This window comes from Diadema setosum, chromosome 7 (assembly GCF_964275005.1).
Source record: "Diadema setosum chromosome 7, eeDiaSeto1, whole genome shotgun sequence".
NCBI lineage: Eukaryota > Metazoa > Echinodermata > Echinoidea > Diadematoida > Diadematidae > Diadema > Diadema setosum.
The window spans coordinates 36,464,457-36,482,833 of NC_092691.1; the positions used below are offsets into that span (position 1 = coordinate 36,464,457).

Genomic DNA, 18,377 nt, shown 5'->3' on the forward strand with positions numbered 1-18,377 from the left:
TGTGGCCAGTTCAAACTGTTAGCCACCTTCTCAAATGACACAAAATATGCATCAACTCTGTTTTCTTCAAACTTTGGCACCAGTCGAATGTTCTTGGCCAAATCAAATTCAGAGGGAGCCCTTTCACGATTTCCAACAGTCTGTGCATGAGCCATTTCCATCTCACGCAATTTCAGTTGTTGCTCCACTTCAAGTTTCTTCATTTCCATTCTTTCCTTCATTTCCATTTCTCTAGCCCTTTCCCTTTCCTTCATTTCCATTTCTAATCTCATCTTCTCTTTCTCCAGTTCTAGTTCCCTCGTTCTTTCTCTCTCCTTGATTTCCAATTTAGCAAGCTCAAGCCGTGTCTGATCTGAAATTTGAGCTTGAGCTGGAGTGTCAATTTCTTCTTTGAGCTCCATGTGACCAGCTACTAAGTCAAGAATCTCTGCCTTTCTTACACCTTGTGGAACATCAACATTCAAATGCTGTGCAATAGCAGTCAAATCACATTTGCGTAACCTTTGCAAATCTTTGAGGGACAAATCTGTCCTCTGAACAAATGCCTGAACATCCATTGTACTGATTGACATTGTCACAATGTATTACACACAATATACAATTGAACAATCAACTCAACTAGTATTTTGTATGTACCAATATTCTGGATTCCGGAACGTTCCAAATTCTAAGTTTTGGCTTTAAATTCACTTCCCGGACAAGCCCCCAATTTTGTTACGACCAAAATCACTCTGAGAATGATCGCACAAAAGAAACAATCAACTGATGTTCAGGCGGTTTATTAACAGTGATATTGTGGGTACAGACTCGTAATCGGTTTTCACATCAGTACAATAATGATCACTATAAACAAATATAAGTCAGTAATGGAATCACTTACTCACTAAATCACGAAATCCCTACAGTTTCCTGGTAGTGTCCAAATACGATGCTTGATGCACAAATGAATGATCCGTGATGCACCGATGAATGATTCCTTCGACGTAAATCCAGAGGCACAGGTTACAATAGTCCGCGTTATAAATCCAGGGTATAGTCCACGATAGATGTTCACGGCGAAACGCGCAGAATCCAAACGTTGTGACGACCACGTCCAGTTGATGCGTTTAATGATGATTCACTTTATAATGTCCAGCAAGGAATCCAGCCCGTCACAGCTTTGCCGTAACAATGTCCGTTGACACTAAAACATGGAGTCTATCTCCAATGTAGGCAAATTAATTCTCTGCAGGCAAAATGTCTCCCAGGCCTTATCTCCACAAACACAGTTTGTATAGCAGGTCAGCAGGTAACACAGGACTGACTATAACAAGTCGCTTCAGAGCCAGAAGTGACGTAACTCTCAGAGCAGAGGTGTTAGGTACTCTGCCTACTGCAGAATTTCTCCAGCTTATATACCATCCATTCACCCCTTTCTAGTACATTCTGTAATTTTCTCCAACCTGGGGCCACATACCTGAACATACTAGCAAATCCAAATTCCAGGAATCCTGGATGACTCACTGCCTAATATGTGCATAACATCATTGCCAAAATTAACTACCAATCACATTGGGCTACAAGGGCAGTGCCTCACTCAGCCAGCACTTCCTAGAATTTTCTGGAATGGGTGAAATCATTCTAGATTGAATGAGCTAAAATGTATAGTGGTTCCTGTCACATGCATACATGTACTGTAGCTACATTGTATACCATGTAGAAAATTCTCCACTGATCTGGTCAGTCTGTATGTACTATATCTATATCATATAGAATGTTCTCCATTATTCTGGTCACCCTGTGTACATACAATGTGCACATTAAAACAACCATGCATACAACCTTGATACATGTACATATAACTACTTGTGTGTACATTTGTGACACTACCAAAAATGTTCGAGATAAACTGCTAAAAAAACACACTCTCCTGCCCGTTTTATGATACCAAATTTTAGCATAATGTAAAAGAAGACCCGCTCTTTCAGAAAATATGAAAAAAGTCAAGTTCGGCTAGGTTGACCCATTTCACTTATTTTCAGTCCTCACGCAAAATCAGTGTGTGCGACTTTATGTTCGTTTTGAGGTGCACGGTCACATATTATATATACATGGCATTTAGCTTTCTTCTTTGTACTCCTGACCTAATGATAAGAAGCCCTTGATGAAATACAAACGGTCATCCTGCATAATGATGCACACATCACTCACATGATCCCTGGCAAACATGTGCTGAAGTCAAGCAAGAGGTCCAAAGTTAGTTGGTAAGATTGCCACATTATTGACACATATTGGCTCATGACCTATGCTTATGACTCCTGAACATTACCACTACTGATTCTAGACCTACTCAATTGGTGGTACTGTTATAATTCTCCCTATTCCCTAATAAAGTTGAATTCTAGTCTCTTTATTTACAATAATCTACTTCTCTTTGTCATGCAGAAGAAATTACTGATTCAATATACACAGTTTATGGAGTAAGATCATATAACAAGATTATCACTTCCTTTGATACAGAAAAAGGTAATTATATCTAGAACTTTATTTCTTTCAACAGTACACCTCTTTGCTTTAACTTAAAGAACATTTTAAACTTTTGTATCATTTAAAGAGAATTTACTTGAGAAGTAGCATAACAGCCGGTCAATAAATATTACACCCTCACTGGAAAAAGATCTGGGGCTTGAAGTTGTTCAAAAGTGCAACTATTTGATCTCGCCGAGAAGAGACTACAAAAAATGAAGCTCGTTTTGCACAAGCAACTTAACATCCATGTTCATAAAGCTAAAAGACATAGAGTTGGATTGAACAGCACACCAGTGACGGTAATCTCTTTCCCTATCCTAACCCCCCCCCCCCCCCCCATTCCAATCACCTTCCAAGAACATTAGAAACTGATCCCACAGGATCCCACAGGATCCAACAAGTTCTCTGTTTCTGCAACAGGTATGATACACAAACTGGTGCGGAGAGTGTCATTACCTACACCTTGGCGCTGTATGGGGGTTTTCCTCACCTGAAAAAGTGTTGTTCGCTTCTCCCTAGAGATCTCCAACACTCACACGTTCGAAGCTGATATTTCACTCGGAATGACAGAACGGGATTTTTCATCCCTGTCCACACATTTCCAGTGGGTATGAATACGGACATACAATGCATATTGACGAGCTCAAACAGCCAACTATCCGTGATATGAAAAACAACATCAAGCAGGGTGACAGAAAAGTCAAGTCTCTGCAGACTTGAGGTGTGCAAGCAACCCCCAATCACCCCTGTATCTATCACTTGATATTTTGTAAGTATATAAGGTGGTCTCTGAATGCCCCCCCCCCCCCCCATAGCTCTCCTGGTAGAACACCAAACATGGTGTTTTTCAGCAGTTTAACGGATCTGTATCTCTTACTGTTTGTTTCGTCACTGCCAAAGGCAGACAGTGTATTATACAAATTTGTATCACATTAAGTTGTACGTAAACGTTTATTGTACAACACTATTACGCTCATACGACTTTAATTTCAAATGCACTAATTTTTAATTTTGGCATTTCCTTTGAAAAAAAAAAACAGACCTTCTCCTGCATCAATTTGTATTATTATTAGCATTATTTCCAATGTCATAATCCTTATTACCATTAGTCATATAACGTTGCTAAATTTTACAATATATGAAAGAAAAATTATGAGACTGGTTGTGCACTGGTTAACACGGGATGACAATTGCAATCACAAGCAATCACTTAAACCTTTTCACTTAAACATAAAACACCGACAAAAAAGCCCCAGATTAAGAAGTTTGCCTTTAAAATACAATTTACACTGAGATATCATTCATTAGGAGCTATAAAAGGAATTCAATGCATACAATTCTTTCACCCAAATGCGGACCACTCTAGGCATGCTTCATCACACTGGTTTTATCAGAAAAGTTCACTCAATATTGGGATACTCCATAAAACAAAAAAACACAAACAAAAACACAAGCAATGCAACCACCCTGCTGGCAACTTAGTAAAAAGACAACACCAACCACAAGACGCCATCAAGAAAAATGATCCTCAAAATCACACTGCGGTGGAAAACCAGACTGGGACAAAAGAATCCACAGATGGATTGACTAACACCGCATCTGACACGACGGTTTTAATGTAATATCACTGCTGACACAGTCCCCTGGAGTAGCACTGATTTATCATCAAGTACAAAATTCTGAGGCAGAAACAAAGGCGAAAACAGAAAGCCTTGGGATTTGGGGGCTTGTACCACTGCCGCAAGCCCATGCATTTCAAATCCATACTAGACAGCTCGTTTGCTTACAATGAATATAGGGACTGCCTGATATCTTATGCATAGGCAGATTTAGCCGTGTGGTGAAGGATTTGTGACGAAACACCCAGTATCACGAGCCAAAACAAGTCTGTATCATCCGCTGGAAATATGCATGGCGCGAAAATACAGAGTTATCACGATGGAATGGTGAATTTGCTAGCGGCATGACGCATTCCGCGATGCGTGCACACACACACACACACACACACACACACTCATGCACACACACATTTGATATTTACAAAAAGAAGGAATAATAATGTATTTTAAACTCTTCCCTGGGCTAGCAACCATGATAAACCATCATAAAAAAACACGCTTATTTCTCAAAATTTACCTTCTTTGTGGCAGCAGCCACAGAATATTTAGTTCATGATTTATGAGGGTAATCAGTATCACCACATCTGGTTTCAATGGCTTTAGTTCCTTTCCCTAATTGGCAGAAATGTTTTGTTTTGCATACTTTTTAAACTTATGACAGTATGCTGAAGTTGAAGAACTGTCACATACAAACTGTTATGACATTAAAATCAACACAATTTCCACAAATGGATTACTCCATTTCAGTTTACTAACACACACATAGTCACATGCGTGTGCACACGCGCGCATGCACATACACATGCACACAGATATATATCATTATTATATATAGGCACATGTATACATCATCTTGTACATTTTGTGATTATCAATGTAATTATTTACTTACTGCTGCAAACTCGCCCTCATTCACTGGAATCAATGTGAATACTATGATGACGTAGCCGAGATATTCGTCAGTAGTGTCATCCGCAAGGTCCAATTTGGCTTCAAGGGGCCTGAAATGCAAGTACGACCACTTCATCAATACAACACAGAATTCCCATGAGAGAAACACATTAATGTAGATATGCACAATATTAAGTTCTGCATATTTCAGTAATATCAATACTTCTAATACCTGGGTATTATTTTCCTTTCTCACATCTCCTACCCCCCCCCCCCCCCCCCCCGATATGATAGACAGGCAATCAAGTAAATTGGAGGTTTCAGATCAATTTCCCTAACAACTGTTTCAATAATAGATATTCTAGCAATTGGACATGAACTCTCCATCAAAATGTAGCTGCACCATAACAGACAAATCCTACTGACATTATCCTTGAAATTGACAGATTTTTCAAAACGATTGTGTCTCTGCATTGCATCTGAAGGAAGAATGGACAGATTATGACTTGCACGGTCATCTTGTTGGTTTAGAGCAACATGAAGAATCACATAAATTCCATGGAATGGCGTAGTGGTTGACAAAGAATACAAATTTGGGTCACATGACGTAAACTAGATCAGACTTGGCCAACTTCAGTCTTCACTAGTACGATGTTGTAGCTAAATCTGTGTGAGTTTTTTTTTTTTCTACATAAAACCTGTAAGATATGCATTTTGGTATGTCTATAAAATGTACCAGTACCTCTTTTCCTGTCATGATTAATCTTTTAAAACCCATTGAGGTGGACTGATTTTGCTACAACACGCATTTCCCATAGACACCTGCCCGAGTATACTCGGGACTCATCCTAAACAGGTTAATGATCAGCTGTTGCCTTCATTTCAAAGTTGAGAATTTACTTTCTACTTTCAAGTTTTCCCAAAACTAAGGATGCACATGTCATAACATTCTGTTCTCCTTTTTTCCATCTCAATTCTGTTCCTCCTGATCATTTTTCTCCCTTCTCTTCTATCTCTTTTCTTTACTCTTTCCTCTTCTTCATCATCTTCCTAGCTCTCTTCTTGTTATCCTTTTTAGTCCTCCCCTCCTCCTCCTCCTCCTCTTCCTCCTCCTCTTCCTTTTCATCTTCATCTTCATCTCCATCCTCTTCCCTCCCCCTTCCTTCATGCTCTACTGCTTCACCTCCCATGATCATAATATTCATCTGTCTCCTGAAATCATGTAGACTGTGGAGATGAGTCGAAACCATGGCAACAGCAAATACTGGCACCCGGGGTAAGACGTCTCTTCGAGCGTCGAGCCAATTTGCCGCAGCTGATGAGCATCTGCTGTTTAATCGATCAGCTCGCTAGTCTGTAATCACCCCACAACACATCAAATTTCTCTGTGTTGCATGTGGATCGGCCACAGCACACACATTTCTTGGCATTCTGCGGGTTAATCAACCCTTTCTCGTTTATGCAATGACTTTGATATTTGCAATGCTTCATCGTTGGGAAATTCAAGGAAGTGCATTTAATATCTGCATCACCGCAATCTCTGGCACACCTCGTAGGCAAATGAGATCTGTCGCCACAAAAATCTTCAGAAGTGGCTGATCATTGATTTTCTAAATTTGGCACCTTTACCCCCTACAGATTTCAAGCTTCAATGATGCATATTTTGGCTTCACTAAACATGCACGCAATCCTACTACAAAAAGAGTGGTAGGAAAGCTGGGTACTACCGAGTTACAGTACTAACAGAATAAGCTCTGAGGCATTAGCTGCATCCAATCGCATATGAGATAAGAAATGTAAACATTGCAGGTCTGTTCCAAATATTGTAACAAGTTCCATGATTTAAAGCAAAAAAATGAATTTCAAACATTGTAGATGCTGCAAATTTGGACAGGTGGCGGTTAATTTTGAACAGGAAGCATCTTTTTCTTTTCCTGCCAAATCACCTCTTTGAAATCAGTTTCATAAACTCGACATTGCAATGCGATACAAATCTGCTTGGCTTCTTTCGAGGAGAAACTAATCCTCGCTGTCTGGCACGTAAAATAAAAGGGCAGGTAGCTGGCAATTATTAAGTATGGGGGCCCCCACCTAAGGAAATACCCTGGTATGTCTGGAACCTTATCACTGGACATTACATGGTGACAGGCCATAAATGACTGAAACAGCCTATCAACTTTATCATTAGTACATTTCATAGAATTTTCAGATTTTATTTTTGCAAATTTTGTGGGTCGACTTATACATGCAAAATTAACAATTTGCAAAAATATTGCCTCTAGTAACAGAAATGTAATGTATATCATTTCCAACTTCACTCTTTGAAAGGGATAATACTTATATTTCCCAACATCGCCTGTGGTCCTGGATCATATTCAACCAAATATTCAATAACGTCTATCAAATTCTAGTCCCTATTACACAGTATGGTACAAACAGTATTTTATGCTGCTACGTTGTATGAATTCATCTGCCACAAAATTTCTATCAAGGGAGAACAGCATTACGTATACATCCTTCCCTGCTGAACGCTATATCATCAAAGTTGCCTGAATTTCCATTGTGAAAAAAATGGAATAGAAGAAGTCTGACTCTGGGCAATAGTCACAAGAAATTTTCAATGCCAGCAAACTTGAGGCATTGGCATGTTAAGTTGATGCCAGCATAAGCCTGTTACGTAAGGTGTGCAACGGATGCTCTGATTTTCAATCTCTATCTCCTGAAATATACAGGCCAGTGCTTGCTGGTAGTTACCACACCATGCTTGCATTCTACACTACCACAAGAATCTGTGAATATAACTGAGACATCTGATATTGCCTTGACCCTTCTCATATAAATCTTGTTGAAAACTTGAGTTATGCAATAGCAGGGATTGTCAATTTGATATCCCATGTAAAAATTGTGCAGATAAAGTACCTGCTTGACTGTGATTTTCCTTTTCATCAACCTATTGTGCTTTACTATAACTATGATATATAATTGAATATATCTAAAATATAAAATTGATATATTATATCAACCTATTATCAATACATTCATGACTGCAAATTATTATTTTTTTTTTCATTACATACAAATTAATTGAACAGCCAAGTACAACCATTAGAGCATGTTCTACAGATTCTCCAAAATGACAAAGTGGAGACTAACTGATAACATGAACATGAAAATGGAACATGAAAAAAATAGAACATGAAAAATGGATCATAACATCAAAGAAGATATGAAGAAAAAAAAGAGCAAAAAAAAAATAGCTTTAGAAATTTGTGCTTGTTCACATGTCTTGTTTATGAGATCACTTTCAATTTCATCTGTTTTCAATTTCAGGGGCCATATCTAATTGCTTTTGCTATTCTCTAAATGTCAGTACATATCTTTTCTTGTAATGAGATGCTTTACCACAAGTACTTAATATAATATCTCTACTGCCTAGGGAAGCAAACATGTGAAAGCAAAACCAGGATAATTTATTTGATGGACATTTCCAATCAGCGATACATCTATGCTGCTTCCAGACCTCTACTCTTTTTGAAGACTTCAAGCCTTTGTCATTAAATAACCTGAAAATGCTTTGTGTGGTGTTTGTAATGTGATAAAAGAAGCTAGTATATTTACCTATGTGGAAAAATGATGGATAGGGCTTTTACATGCCTGTTGTAGTTTTGGAAACATCCCCCACAAATTATTAGGGAGGGTTGCATTGACTACAGCTGCAATTTTAGATGTCACAGATCACCACATGGATCAGCCTCTTCATTTCAAATGGTCAAACAGTTGGACGCAATGTCTCTGCCCTTGCTCAAAAACTCCCTGAGCTATTAATCTAATTCTTGTTGTATTCAATTCACAATCATCTGGGAGATGACTACTGTGTACGCCCTATATTTTGTGGGTATTATACTTTGGAACTTGTAAGACAATATTGCCAGAGGTTAAATTGGACATCGAGAATCACTATAAAGGAAAGAGAAATGATGCGTACTATCTCTTTCCAAAAAGCAAAATAAGTTATTTTTGTTCCCAGATATTGCATTTGTGTAAAAGGGACTAATATATCGGCATGTTGCCAACTTCATGAATACCACTAGACTCCAGAAATTCTTCAAATAAAACCATCATGAAATAAACAGGGATTTGAGAGTAATTTCCAAGCAATCATTTGCTTTTACTGCCCAATGGTATGAATTGCCTTCATAGACAAGTAGCACTGGTTAAAAATGCAGCGCCTGACTGGTCCTAGATCAATGCAACAGAAATTTTGTTGGACCTCAAAGGGGGTGGGGGAGGGGGTGCATGATGTCATACTCACTCATTGGTCCTGAGCTGCATCAGGTTAAACTTGGCATTGCCCATGGGATCATCGGATGTGCCGATATCATAGTCGAACACACAGATCTGCAGCGGCTTGGTGACGTCTTCGATGGCCACTGAGAAGAACTCGTTCCAGCGGGGGTTCAGATTGTGCACAATGGTCTTGGACTTGTACACCTGCTTGCCGTTTATCTTGAAGCGTACGTAGGGGTCGGAAGAACCTGGGAATTTTTTTTTTTTTTTAATGTGGAGCATCAGAAAATTGGCAGAAATCTGTAATATTAAGTTTTTTATTTAAAATAAGTTTTTATTTCAGTTTCTAACAAAATTCAGTGAATCATACACTTTAGGTGTTTGAGATGCTAGAATTATATCATGTGACAAGAAGTGGTAAAAGCAGGTGTTCTTCATCTGTCCAAGCAGTATTTGTGCTTTCCTAGTAGCAAGTCAGATATTCACGGCAATTATATCTACTCCGTAAATTCACTGAATGTACATTTCTGTTGTAACAATGGAATGCGGCAACCAAAATTACAAAAGTTATAATCCTTCAAATATGGGATATGTACACTGAATTGGGCTGTTCCCACAATAAATTTCCTTATTTAAGCCAAATGCCACATGTTTATCTAAAAACAGAATCAGTCTGGTTTTTGGAAGAAGCAGTGAAAAGGTCAAGATGTAGAAATATTCAAAAAGTATGAAATTGAGTTGAATTGTATTTTTAGATACTCACCACTCCAATCCCTTACAGCAAGCTCTCTACCCTCTTTCAAGTGTACTTCCAACCGGTAGAAGTGGCCTGGCTGAGGGACGCCAATAAGGCTTGCCATGCCTCGCTCCTCCATCTCCTGGAGACTGACACCGGCACCTCCCGACATGGCAAACTGGGCGTCGACGGCCATGGACCCATTGAGCCCATCCACAAGGCCCAGGCCCGTCTCCACAAGTCCCGCCCCCAGGGAGGACTCTCGACTTCTCCTGCCCTGGTAGGGGTCCTCCTCGCTGCCAGATATCTGCTGGTTGTTGTTCTGGTTGCCACCGGCGACAGGAGCCGCGGGCGTGCTGGAACTGTCCGAGGTGGTCGCATTCTGCTGTGAATGGTGGTGGTCATCTCCGCCATGCCTTTTCTCAAGGAGGCGTTTTCTGACTGAGGTTGGCTGGTAGAAGAAACAATGTAGAGAACAAAAATCTTATGTCGGTATTAAAGCATTCATCAATAATTTCATGAAGTTTACAAAACACAGATATACTGTGTATCAAAAGGTCGCAAAATTAACACTACCTCACCAGTTTGCTATATGATAGTCAAAATGACCAATCAAGCTTGGTGAATTTTGCATGAAAGCCGGATGCATCAAACAAATTTCAATTCTCAATGAATGGTGAACACTGGTAAGGTAGAACAAGGTATTTGTAAAGAAAGATAACACACATACAGTTGTGGCAATAGAAAATATATTCAATGAGAGCTACCATTGACATACTACTTTGCTACTCACCACAAACTGCAAATTCGCAAAAAACTCCATAAAAGTGTCCTCATCGTCACCAGTGAATACACACATTTTGCAGCATGACTCAAAATGCCCGAGTACTGACAATATTAGAGAAAGTCCATTTGCAGTATGGTGACGGCTGATGCATTTCACCTCACAGAGGTGCTGGTAGAGCTTTTAACATGCATCATTACCGATGTTCACAGTCCAGAGATATCCGTGACCACTATATAATTATTACAGCTCATTAGCAATATCCACTGGGTTATAACAATTCTATTCACATATTACCAAGAATAGCCCTACAGACAGGTGTGGTAGTATAACCTTGTGTCGGTCTTCTACTGATGTATAATACGTTGGCCAACCTTGTGTGAACATGGGACAATGGCTATCATGTACATGTACCACAGTACCATGCCCTCACAAAAAAACAGGAACTTAGCTGTAAATCATACGCCAGCAGGAGAAGATATCACTGAGGCCTATTAAACTTGATCCCCCGGCTCGTATGACAGCATTGCAACTTAACTTCTGCGACAATTCAAAGGACACACTGCACAGTTGGTGTAGAGAATACCCTGAATGAACAGCAAATATTCATCAGGTACATCTGCCAGTTATGGACCAAGGAGTCATAATACTGATTTAAAAACAAACACTGTCATGAATTCTACACAAGGAAACAGATTGAGTTACACATGTACACAGTCTATACAGTAAAATGAGTAGCGATGATGTTCAAGACAGCCATTTTCAGTGCATCACTGCAATTAAAGAACATTGTCACATGCTTTCAAGCTTTCAAACATTTCCGACTGTTGAACGATGATAATTGAAGCCAAAATCTGACAAGACACCAGCAGAGACAAAGGAGGTCAAATACATCAAAATACTGAGTAGTTAACTGCTGGGAAATTCAACAGACACTGCAATTACTTTTTAGGGAATACAACTACATGTCAACCTTTAATATCATATATAAGGCAAGTGAGCAAAATTGTATCAATTGAAATTCTATTAGTGCCTCATTCGTGGAAAAGTGCTGGTACCGTCTGCCATGGGCTTAATCAACATTTTTTTGAGAGAGAGAGTCTTTTAACTGCTTCACAGCAGTCTGATGTTTACTGACATCTAGGCATTGAGTCTTTGCCAACACGATGTTCAAATAATATTCTGTGTATCAAAAGCTATATGCCAGCTGAAGAATTTTTAGATTTCTAAACAACAATGTCACCCCTGCCTAACACAGGATACAACCTTAAATCTTACAAACATACATTGTACATCATAGAATATGAAGACACCATTTTCCAATGATTTTGACATACTTAAACAATACAAAACCAAACTTTATTGAAGTCTTTCATACTCCTTACCGGACTTCAATACACTTGTGTGCAGCAGTGGTCTTTGATATATCAATGTGCTGATTGCCCTGAGCTACATTGGCTTTTGACCACTGACTTAAACTACAGTGTATGTACACCTATCTGCCAATTAATATGAACAACAGGGTAATTATGTTATAATCTCTTGCATCTTGGCCACTGATCCCGAGTCCTAAAATCTTAACAATAAATTCCACTTTTCTGAAATAGCCTAAGTCTAATTTACAAACTTACACATGGTTTTACTTTCACAGATCATGTGTTAAGCACTGTATGATGTGTCAGGCGTACACGTGACTTAAAAGCGCTGTGCCTAAATGTTATGCATGATTTGGGGCTAGGACAAGTTCACCTTCATAGACATGTGGGTTTTGTGAATGCAGCAATATTAGTAGAATGCATCAGTGAAAGCTTGGGGAAAATCAGACAATCTGTTCAAAAGTTATGAATTTTTAAGTATCTGCGCAGTCACTGCTGGATGAGAAGACTACCGCAGTGTATGATGTCTTATGCGTACAACGATATAAAGGAAAATGAAAAGAGAATTTCACAAAACTTTACTCTTTGTTTTTTCTTTGACTTGCTGCTGACGTATGTTAAGGGTAATATTATTCCCCTTGCCTTCTGAAAGAGAGAAGACAAGTGTTCTTTTGTTGCTCTAGAAAAGTAAAAATATGTTGAATTTTCTTTATACTTTCTTTATGCCGTTGTACACATGTGACATCACAAGCCATAGTAGTCTTCTCGTCCAGTCATGACTGAGCAAAAACTTCAAAAATTCATAACTTTTGAACGGATTGTCAGATTTTCCTCAGACTCTCACTGATGTGTTCTACTAATATTGCTGCATTCACAAACCCACATGTCTATGAAGGTGAACTTGTCCTTTACATAGGCATGAGCTGAGTCTCATTTATTTCTTTGTGAAACACCTTCATGGATTATTGCCAGTGTGGATCTTCTTTGAGGGAGCATTCTGTTCAAGTGGATAAGACACTGGATTTGTATAAAACAGTAGTGTTTTTGGTTCACATCCCTGCCCTGTGTGTACAGTACATTTTCTGACGAGAGGTTTTTATCAACTTTGTCCCTCTCAATCCAAATGTACACAAGGGGCACCTTGCAATTATGGTGTAGGCCAAAAGGTACATGACAGAGTCTTCTGGGAAAACATATGAAAGCAGCTTTCGTGGGCAAATAAAACCTTTTGGATTATCATTATCATAATCATCATTGCCATCATCAGTAGAAGTAGAAGTAGTAGTAGTAGTAGTAGTAGTAGTAGTAGTAGTAGTAGTAGTAGTAGTAGTAGTGGTGGTGGTGGTAATATTAGTAGTAGTAGTAGTAGTAGTAGTAGTAGTAGTAGTAGTAGTAGTAGTAGTAGTAGTAGTAGTAGTAGTAATAGTAATATCGTAGTAGTAGTAGTAGTAGTAGTAGTAGTAGTAGTAATAGTAGTAGTAGTAGTAGTAGTAGTAGTAGTAGTAGTAGTAGTAATAGTAGTAGTAGTAATAGTAGTAGTAGTAGCAGTAGTAGTAGTAGTAGTAGTGGCAGTGGAAGTAGTAATAGTAGCAGTACAGTGACAATTATAGTAAAAATAGGGATGGGCCTATAAATATATCTACATGCGTATGCCTATCATAATTCAAGGTCATTCCAAGGGGCCTGTATGTTGATATGAATACATGTACCCCACACATAAAGGTGTGCAAATGCACAGTGCTTTTATAAAGAGCCACCACACACTTGCATAAATTTCAGAAACATACCTTATTTATATACTTTGGCACGATTTTAAGGATGCTGAGATTGTAACAAAAGAAAACAGGACAGGAAAACTGACATCCATGCAGTTTTAATAGTATGCAACATCACCAGCTTCATGCTGAAAATACATGCATGACAAGTGAGTGCTTAGCATAACCATCACTGTGATCAATATTTAGGAATGGCACTATCTAAGAGGACATTTCAGACAGGCATAAAGAGGTTAAACTATACCTAGGGCTCCCAACACCAGGTGCACACACATACACACAAATACACACACAATTCTACATGTATGTACACACACCAATTTTGCACATCAAATATATAAAGCACACACATACACACAAACACACACACACCCTGTACATAGCTCTTGGCACAGCCTGGATTTCATTAAACAAACAATGCTATACAAACAATCATTTCCCCAGAGATGTTTTCTCAAGCAATTCCTAGCACACACGTACATACATGCCCATCCTGCCTTATACTACCCACTACTGCCTGCAGTAATATTGCTCTAAGATCACATCATTGATTTTTTTTCATCAGTATGTTCCTGTACATGTGAGAATTAAAACATACTGCGTGCAAATAGAATGGCCCAATGAAAACACTAACTGCATGATAAAATGCTGCCAGCACTGATTATATAGAGCCCCCTTTAAAAAGCCTCATTTAATGCCACTCTCAACCACAAAAACCAACTAAGAACTAATATCTCAACATGCTAATAATATTGTCTTTATATATAGATACGTTGTCAATGGGGCTGTATGGGTTTAACTAATCATACTGACTACAGGTAGGTCTTTTCCCTATAAAATGTGTGCTATGGCCAAATTCAAATTGTTTAATATTTGATTGATAGCAAATTGATGATGCCAGAAGGGTCACTGACTGATGATGCATACAACAGCAAGCTATCCATTATACAAGCAATGCACTTGTAAATTAAAGAGGTCGGCCGTAATTTGACAAGAATGAAACCAGTAGTTAATTTGCTGAAGCACTTGCTATTGGCATCACATAGACTTCCTACCTTATACAGTGTAGAAGGTACTGGTAAATACGGCATAATATTTGAGTCACAAACATGAGATTGACATCACGGAGACTGTCAACTTGCAAGTGGCAAAATGAAATGAATGTTTAGTTCAAAATCATTCAGAGATGAAGGAACTGCTTTACTGTTCTAGTGGCATACATGACACATATATTTTTCCCAAAAATGGTCCAAACATTGAAAGTGATTAGTGCGAAGATGTCACTATCAATGTAGTTATCATATGATCCGCCTCTTCAAGGCACTGTTGAACAATGGGTACAGTTTCATATTAAAGTTTTAACCCACTGAAGACTATTCCCATTATCCCAAATATTTTTGGGCTGGGGTAAATGAAGAATGTGTGTTATATAGGAAAATCAGTCCATCTTCAGTGGGTTAAAAATCTAACCTGCAAGGTCCGTATGAAATGTGGAATGCTATGAAATGAGCTGGTATGACATGAATATCAGACACGCTTCACAACTTCTGTGTGCATCTTACGATTTGGAGATTGGTAGTTTGTTTAAAAGTTTGTTTCTATTACTTTAACCCTTGTTGTGCTTTGTTTATGAATTGGCATGTATGCTGGATTGCTTTTTTGCTGATTGGCGCTGATGTCTGGAAACTAATTGTCAGTGAACAGAGATTAGCTAATCCCCCTAATCACTTTTGTGTCCTAATGGCCTTCCTATTGGACTTGGAGACACATTGCTACACATGAGTGGTCTTGCTAATCTTCACAGCTTTGTCATCTGGATGGATTACTGAGCATACATTAGCTGATGAACAAACTTGGCAAGCTAAGCCATTTAAAGTGCCTGGACACACACAGCTCATTCACACACATTGAAAAAGTATGAGTTGGATCGCAATTCAAATTGCCGATTTTTGCGCTCTGGTTCACGCATACACAGGCAAGAAAAGAATCACGATCTAAATCGCAGTGGTTCATGAAGAAAAATTACAACTAAAATTGCACCAGCTTGAGCGAGGCCAAACTGTGCATGGGTGAGCCTTGGAGTTTGACCTGACATTGAACTGACTGTCCAGTGCACCTTGCATTATGGGATGTAACAAACTGGTATGATTTTGCACAGCATTAATATGCACTTCGCACCACAAATAATCACAACTTTTCAGAAAACTTAAGTGCCTGTTCAGAAAAAAGCACAACCATTTTACAAACGTTGGTCTTTAAAGCTGGTATCTCAATGAGTGGCGAACGTTTGCGAACGTAGCGAATTAGAGAATCGCCAACTTTTCTGACGAACGTGTGCGAAAAATCAAGGTTCGCTTCTGCCATTAGCGACAGTTAGCGACTTTTAGCGATGTTTAGCGACAATTAGCAACACTTGAGCGAATGTTTGTGAAAGTGTTTGCGAAACACAGATGACGACTATTAGCGAATGTTAGCAGATGTTAGCAACAATTTTGCAAACTGTTAGCGACAGTTTTGCAAATGTTAGCGACAGTTTTGCAAATATTAGCAACTGTTTGCAAATCCTTTGCAACAATTTTGCGAATGTTCTTGGACCTAGAAAAGTACCAGGCGATTATGTATAGTCAGATCCATAAAACGAACGTAAAACCTTCCACTGAATTCAGATCTCTTGTGACAACCGTTCAAGATGGATTTCCAGTATATGGAAATAAATTTCTGCCAAGAAGAGGCTCAAGGTGTTGCTATCCTTGAAGAGCTGCTTTGTCAGGCTGCTGCTACAGCTATTGTGCAGCATAAGAGAAATAAAATAAAGAAAAACAAGAAAGGAAGAAGAAAAGAAAGACTGTTTGGGTCAGAGAGTGGTTGCAGAGGACAGACTTGCAGCAATTACATGATGGAGATGTCAAGAGCTTCAAGAACTTTCTTAGAGTGGAACCATGTCTGTTTCAGAAGCTTTTATATACGAACCATATGGTTACTTGTTCCCTAGCAGTGGCGAATCAAATAAAAATGTTAGCGACACCGTATTACGACCGTTTGCGAATTCTTACAAGTGTTTTGCGAATGTTTGCAACTGTTAGCGAAAATACAAATTCGCAAAGGTTCGCAAAGAAATTTTGAACATGTTCAAAATTTCTTTGCGACAAGAAAAACTGTTTGCGACAATAAAAACCGTTTGCGAACTTTCTTGCGACTGTTAACGAACCTTTTGCAACCCTTTACGAACCCTGGCGAAATCCCAAATTCGCTACGTTCGCAAACGTTCGCCGCTCAGTGAGATACCCCCTTTAGTGGTGCAGAGATCACGATTTGATTGTCACAAGGTTATTATGTCCACACACACACACACACACACACACAAATGTTTTTGTTTGTTTGTTTTATTGCGTTGTGGTTCAAATCACGACCCAAACAATCACAACTATTGGTGGCTGTGTAAAAGGGCCTATAAAGGGTTAACACAAGTGCTTTTGAGAAGTCAAATCACCAGAATGAGAAATGCAAGCAGTCAAACACACTTAATGCATGCTTACTCCCTCTAAATTTCACTCTTTCAGGTTTGAATCTTAAAGGGAGAGTTTCTCTGAAACATTTATCTGGATTCATGCCAATGTGCTGTTGGGAGAGATGTAAACTCTGTAAACAACTGTAGAGTGATTTATATTAATACAGAAAACTGTAACACAAATTCCTCATACGTGTAGCTCTATGTTTTATGAAAGGTAAGCATTCCCTTCATCTATTACTGGGAATTAATGGCAGATTACATTGTTCTCCATGCTTTTGGAGGGGTGGAGGTGAAGTCCTCTTTCTGTGTTCTAGAAAAAATGACTTCTTACTCATATTGTTCTAATATTGTGACATCATAGTGTTTCAATCAAGGGAGGACAGCAAATGGGATTTAATACCCTGGGTATGTTAAAATTTTAAATACTTTTGAATGGATTGTCCAATTTTCCTCTCTTTTACCAAGCTCCATGCTTTTACACTGAGTGTTTGGCTGATTTTTCAACATTCCCTATCAAATTGACACAAGTGTTTAAAGGGAGATATCCCCCTTTAACCCATTGAGGATGGACTGATTTTGCTACAACATGCATTTCCTATAGACACCTGCCTGAGTATACTCTGGGACTCGTCCTCAACGGGTTAAATTTGTGAGAGCAAACTTCCTACATAGTGCACTAACCAGGATGAGGTCTGGCCAAAGCCTATGCAGTAATGGAGTGGGGGTTAAGTGCACTTTGTCTAGCTCTCCCTAGCTCTCTCTTTCTGAGGCTTTTGCTGCTAAACCCAACCATCCCTCACTTTCATCCTCCCCTACCTAAATTAACAGATAATTGTTGGTGATGATTCTAATTACTCTCATCTTAAAGGGAAAAAAAATCATCTTACATC

General features: G+C 38.9%; 1 protein-coding gene across 1 annotated transcript in view; it reads right to left on the reverse strand.

The window, feature by feature from the left end:
• LOC140230764 (multiple C2 and transmembrane domain-containing protein 1-like) overlaps positions 1-18,377 on the reverse strand; it is a 101,493-nt gene that overhangs the window by 40,206 nt on the left and 42,910 nt on the right. Inside the window, exons 3-5 of the mRNA XM_072310902.1 lie at positions 10,069-10,492; positions 9,331-9,553; positions 5,020-5,128 (exon numbers count right to left, since the gene is read on the reverse strand). Of these exons, the coding sequence (XP_072167003.1) occupies positions 5,020-5,128; positions 9,331-9,553; positions 10,069-10,492 (756 nt within the window). The remainder of the gene's footprint in view (positions 1-5,019; positions 5,129-9,330; positions 9,554-10,068; positions 10,493-18,377) is intronic.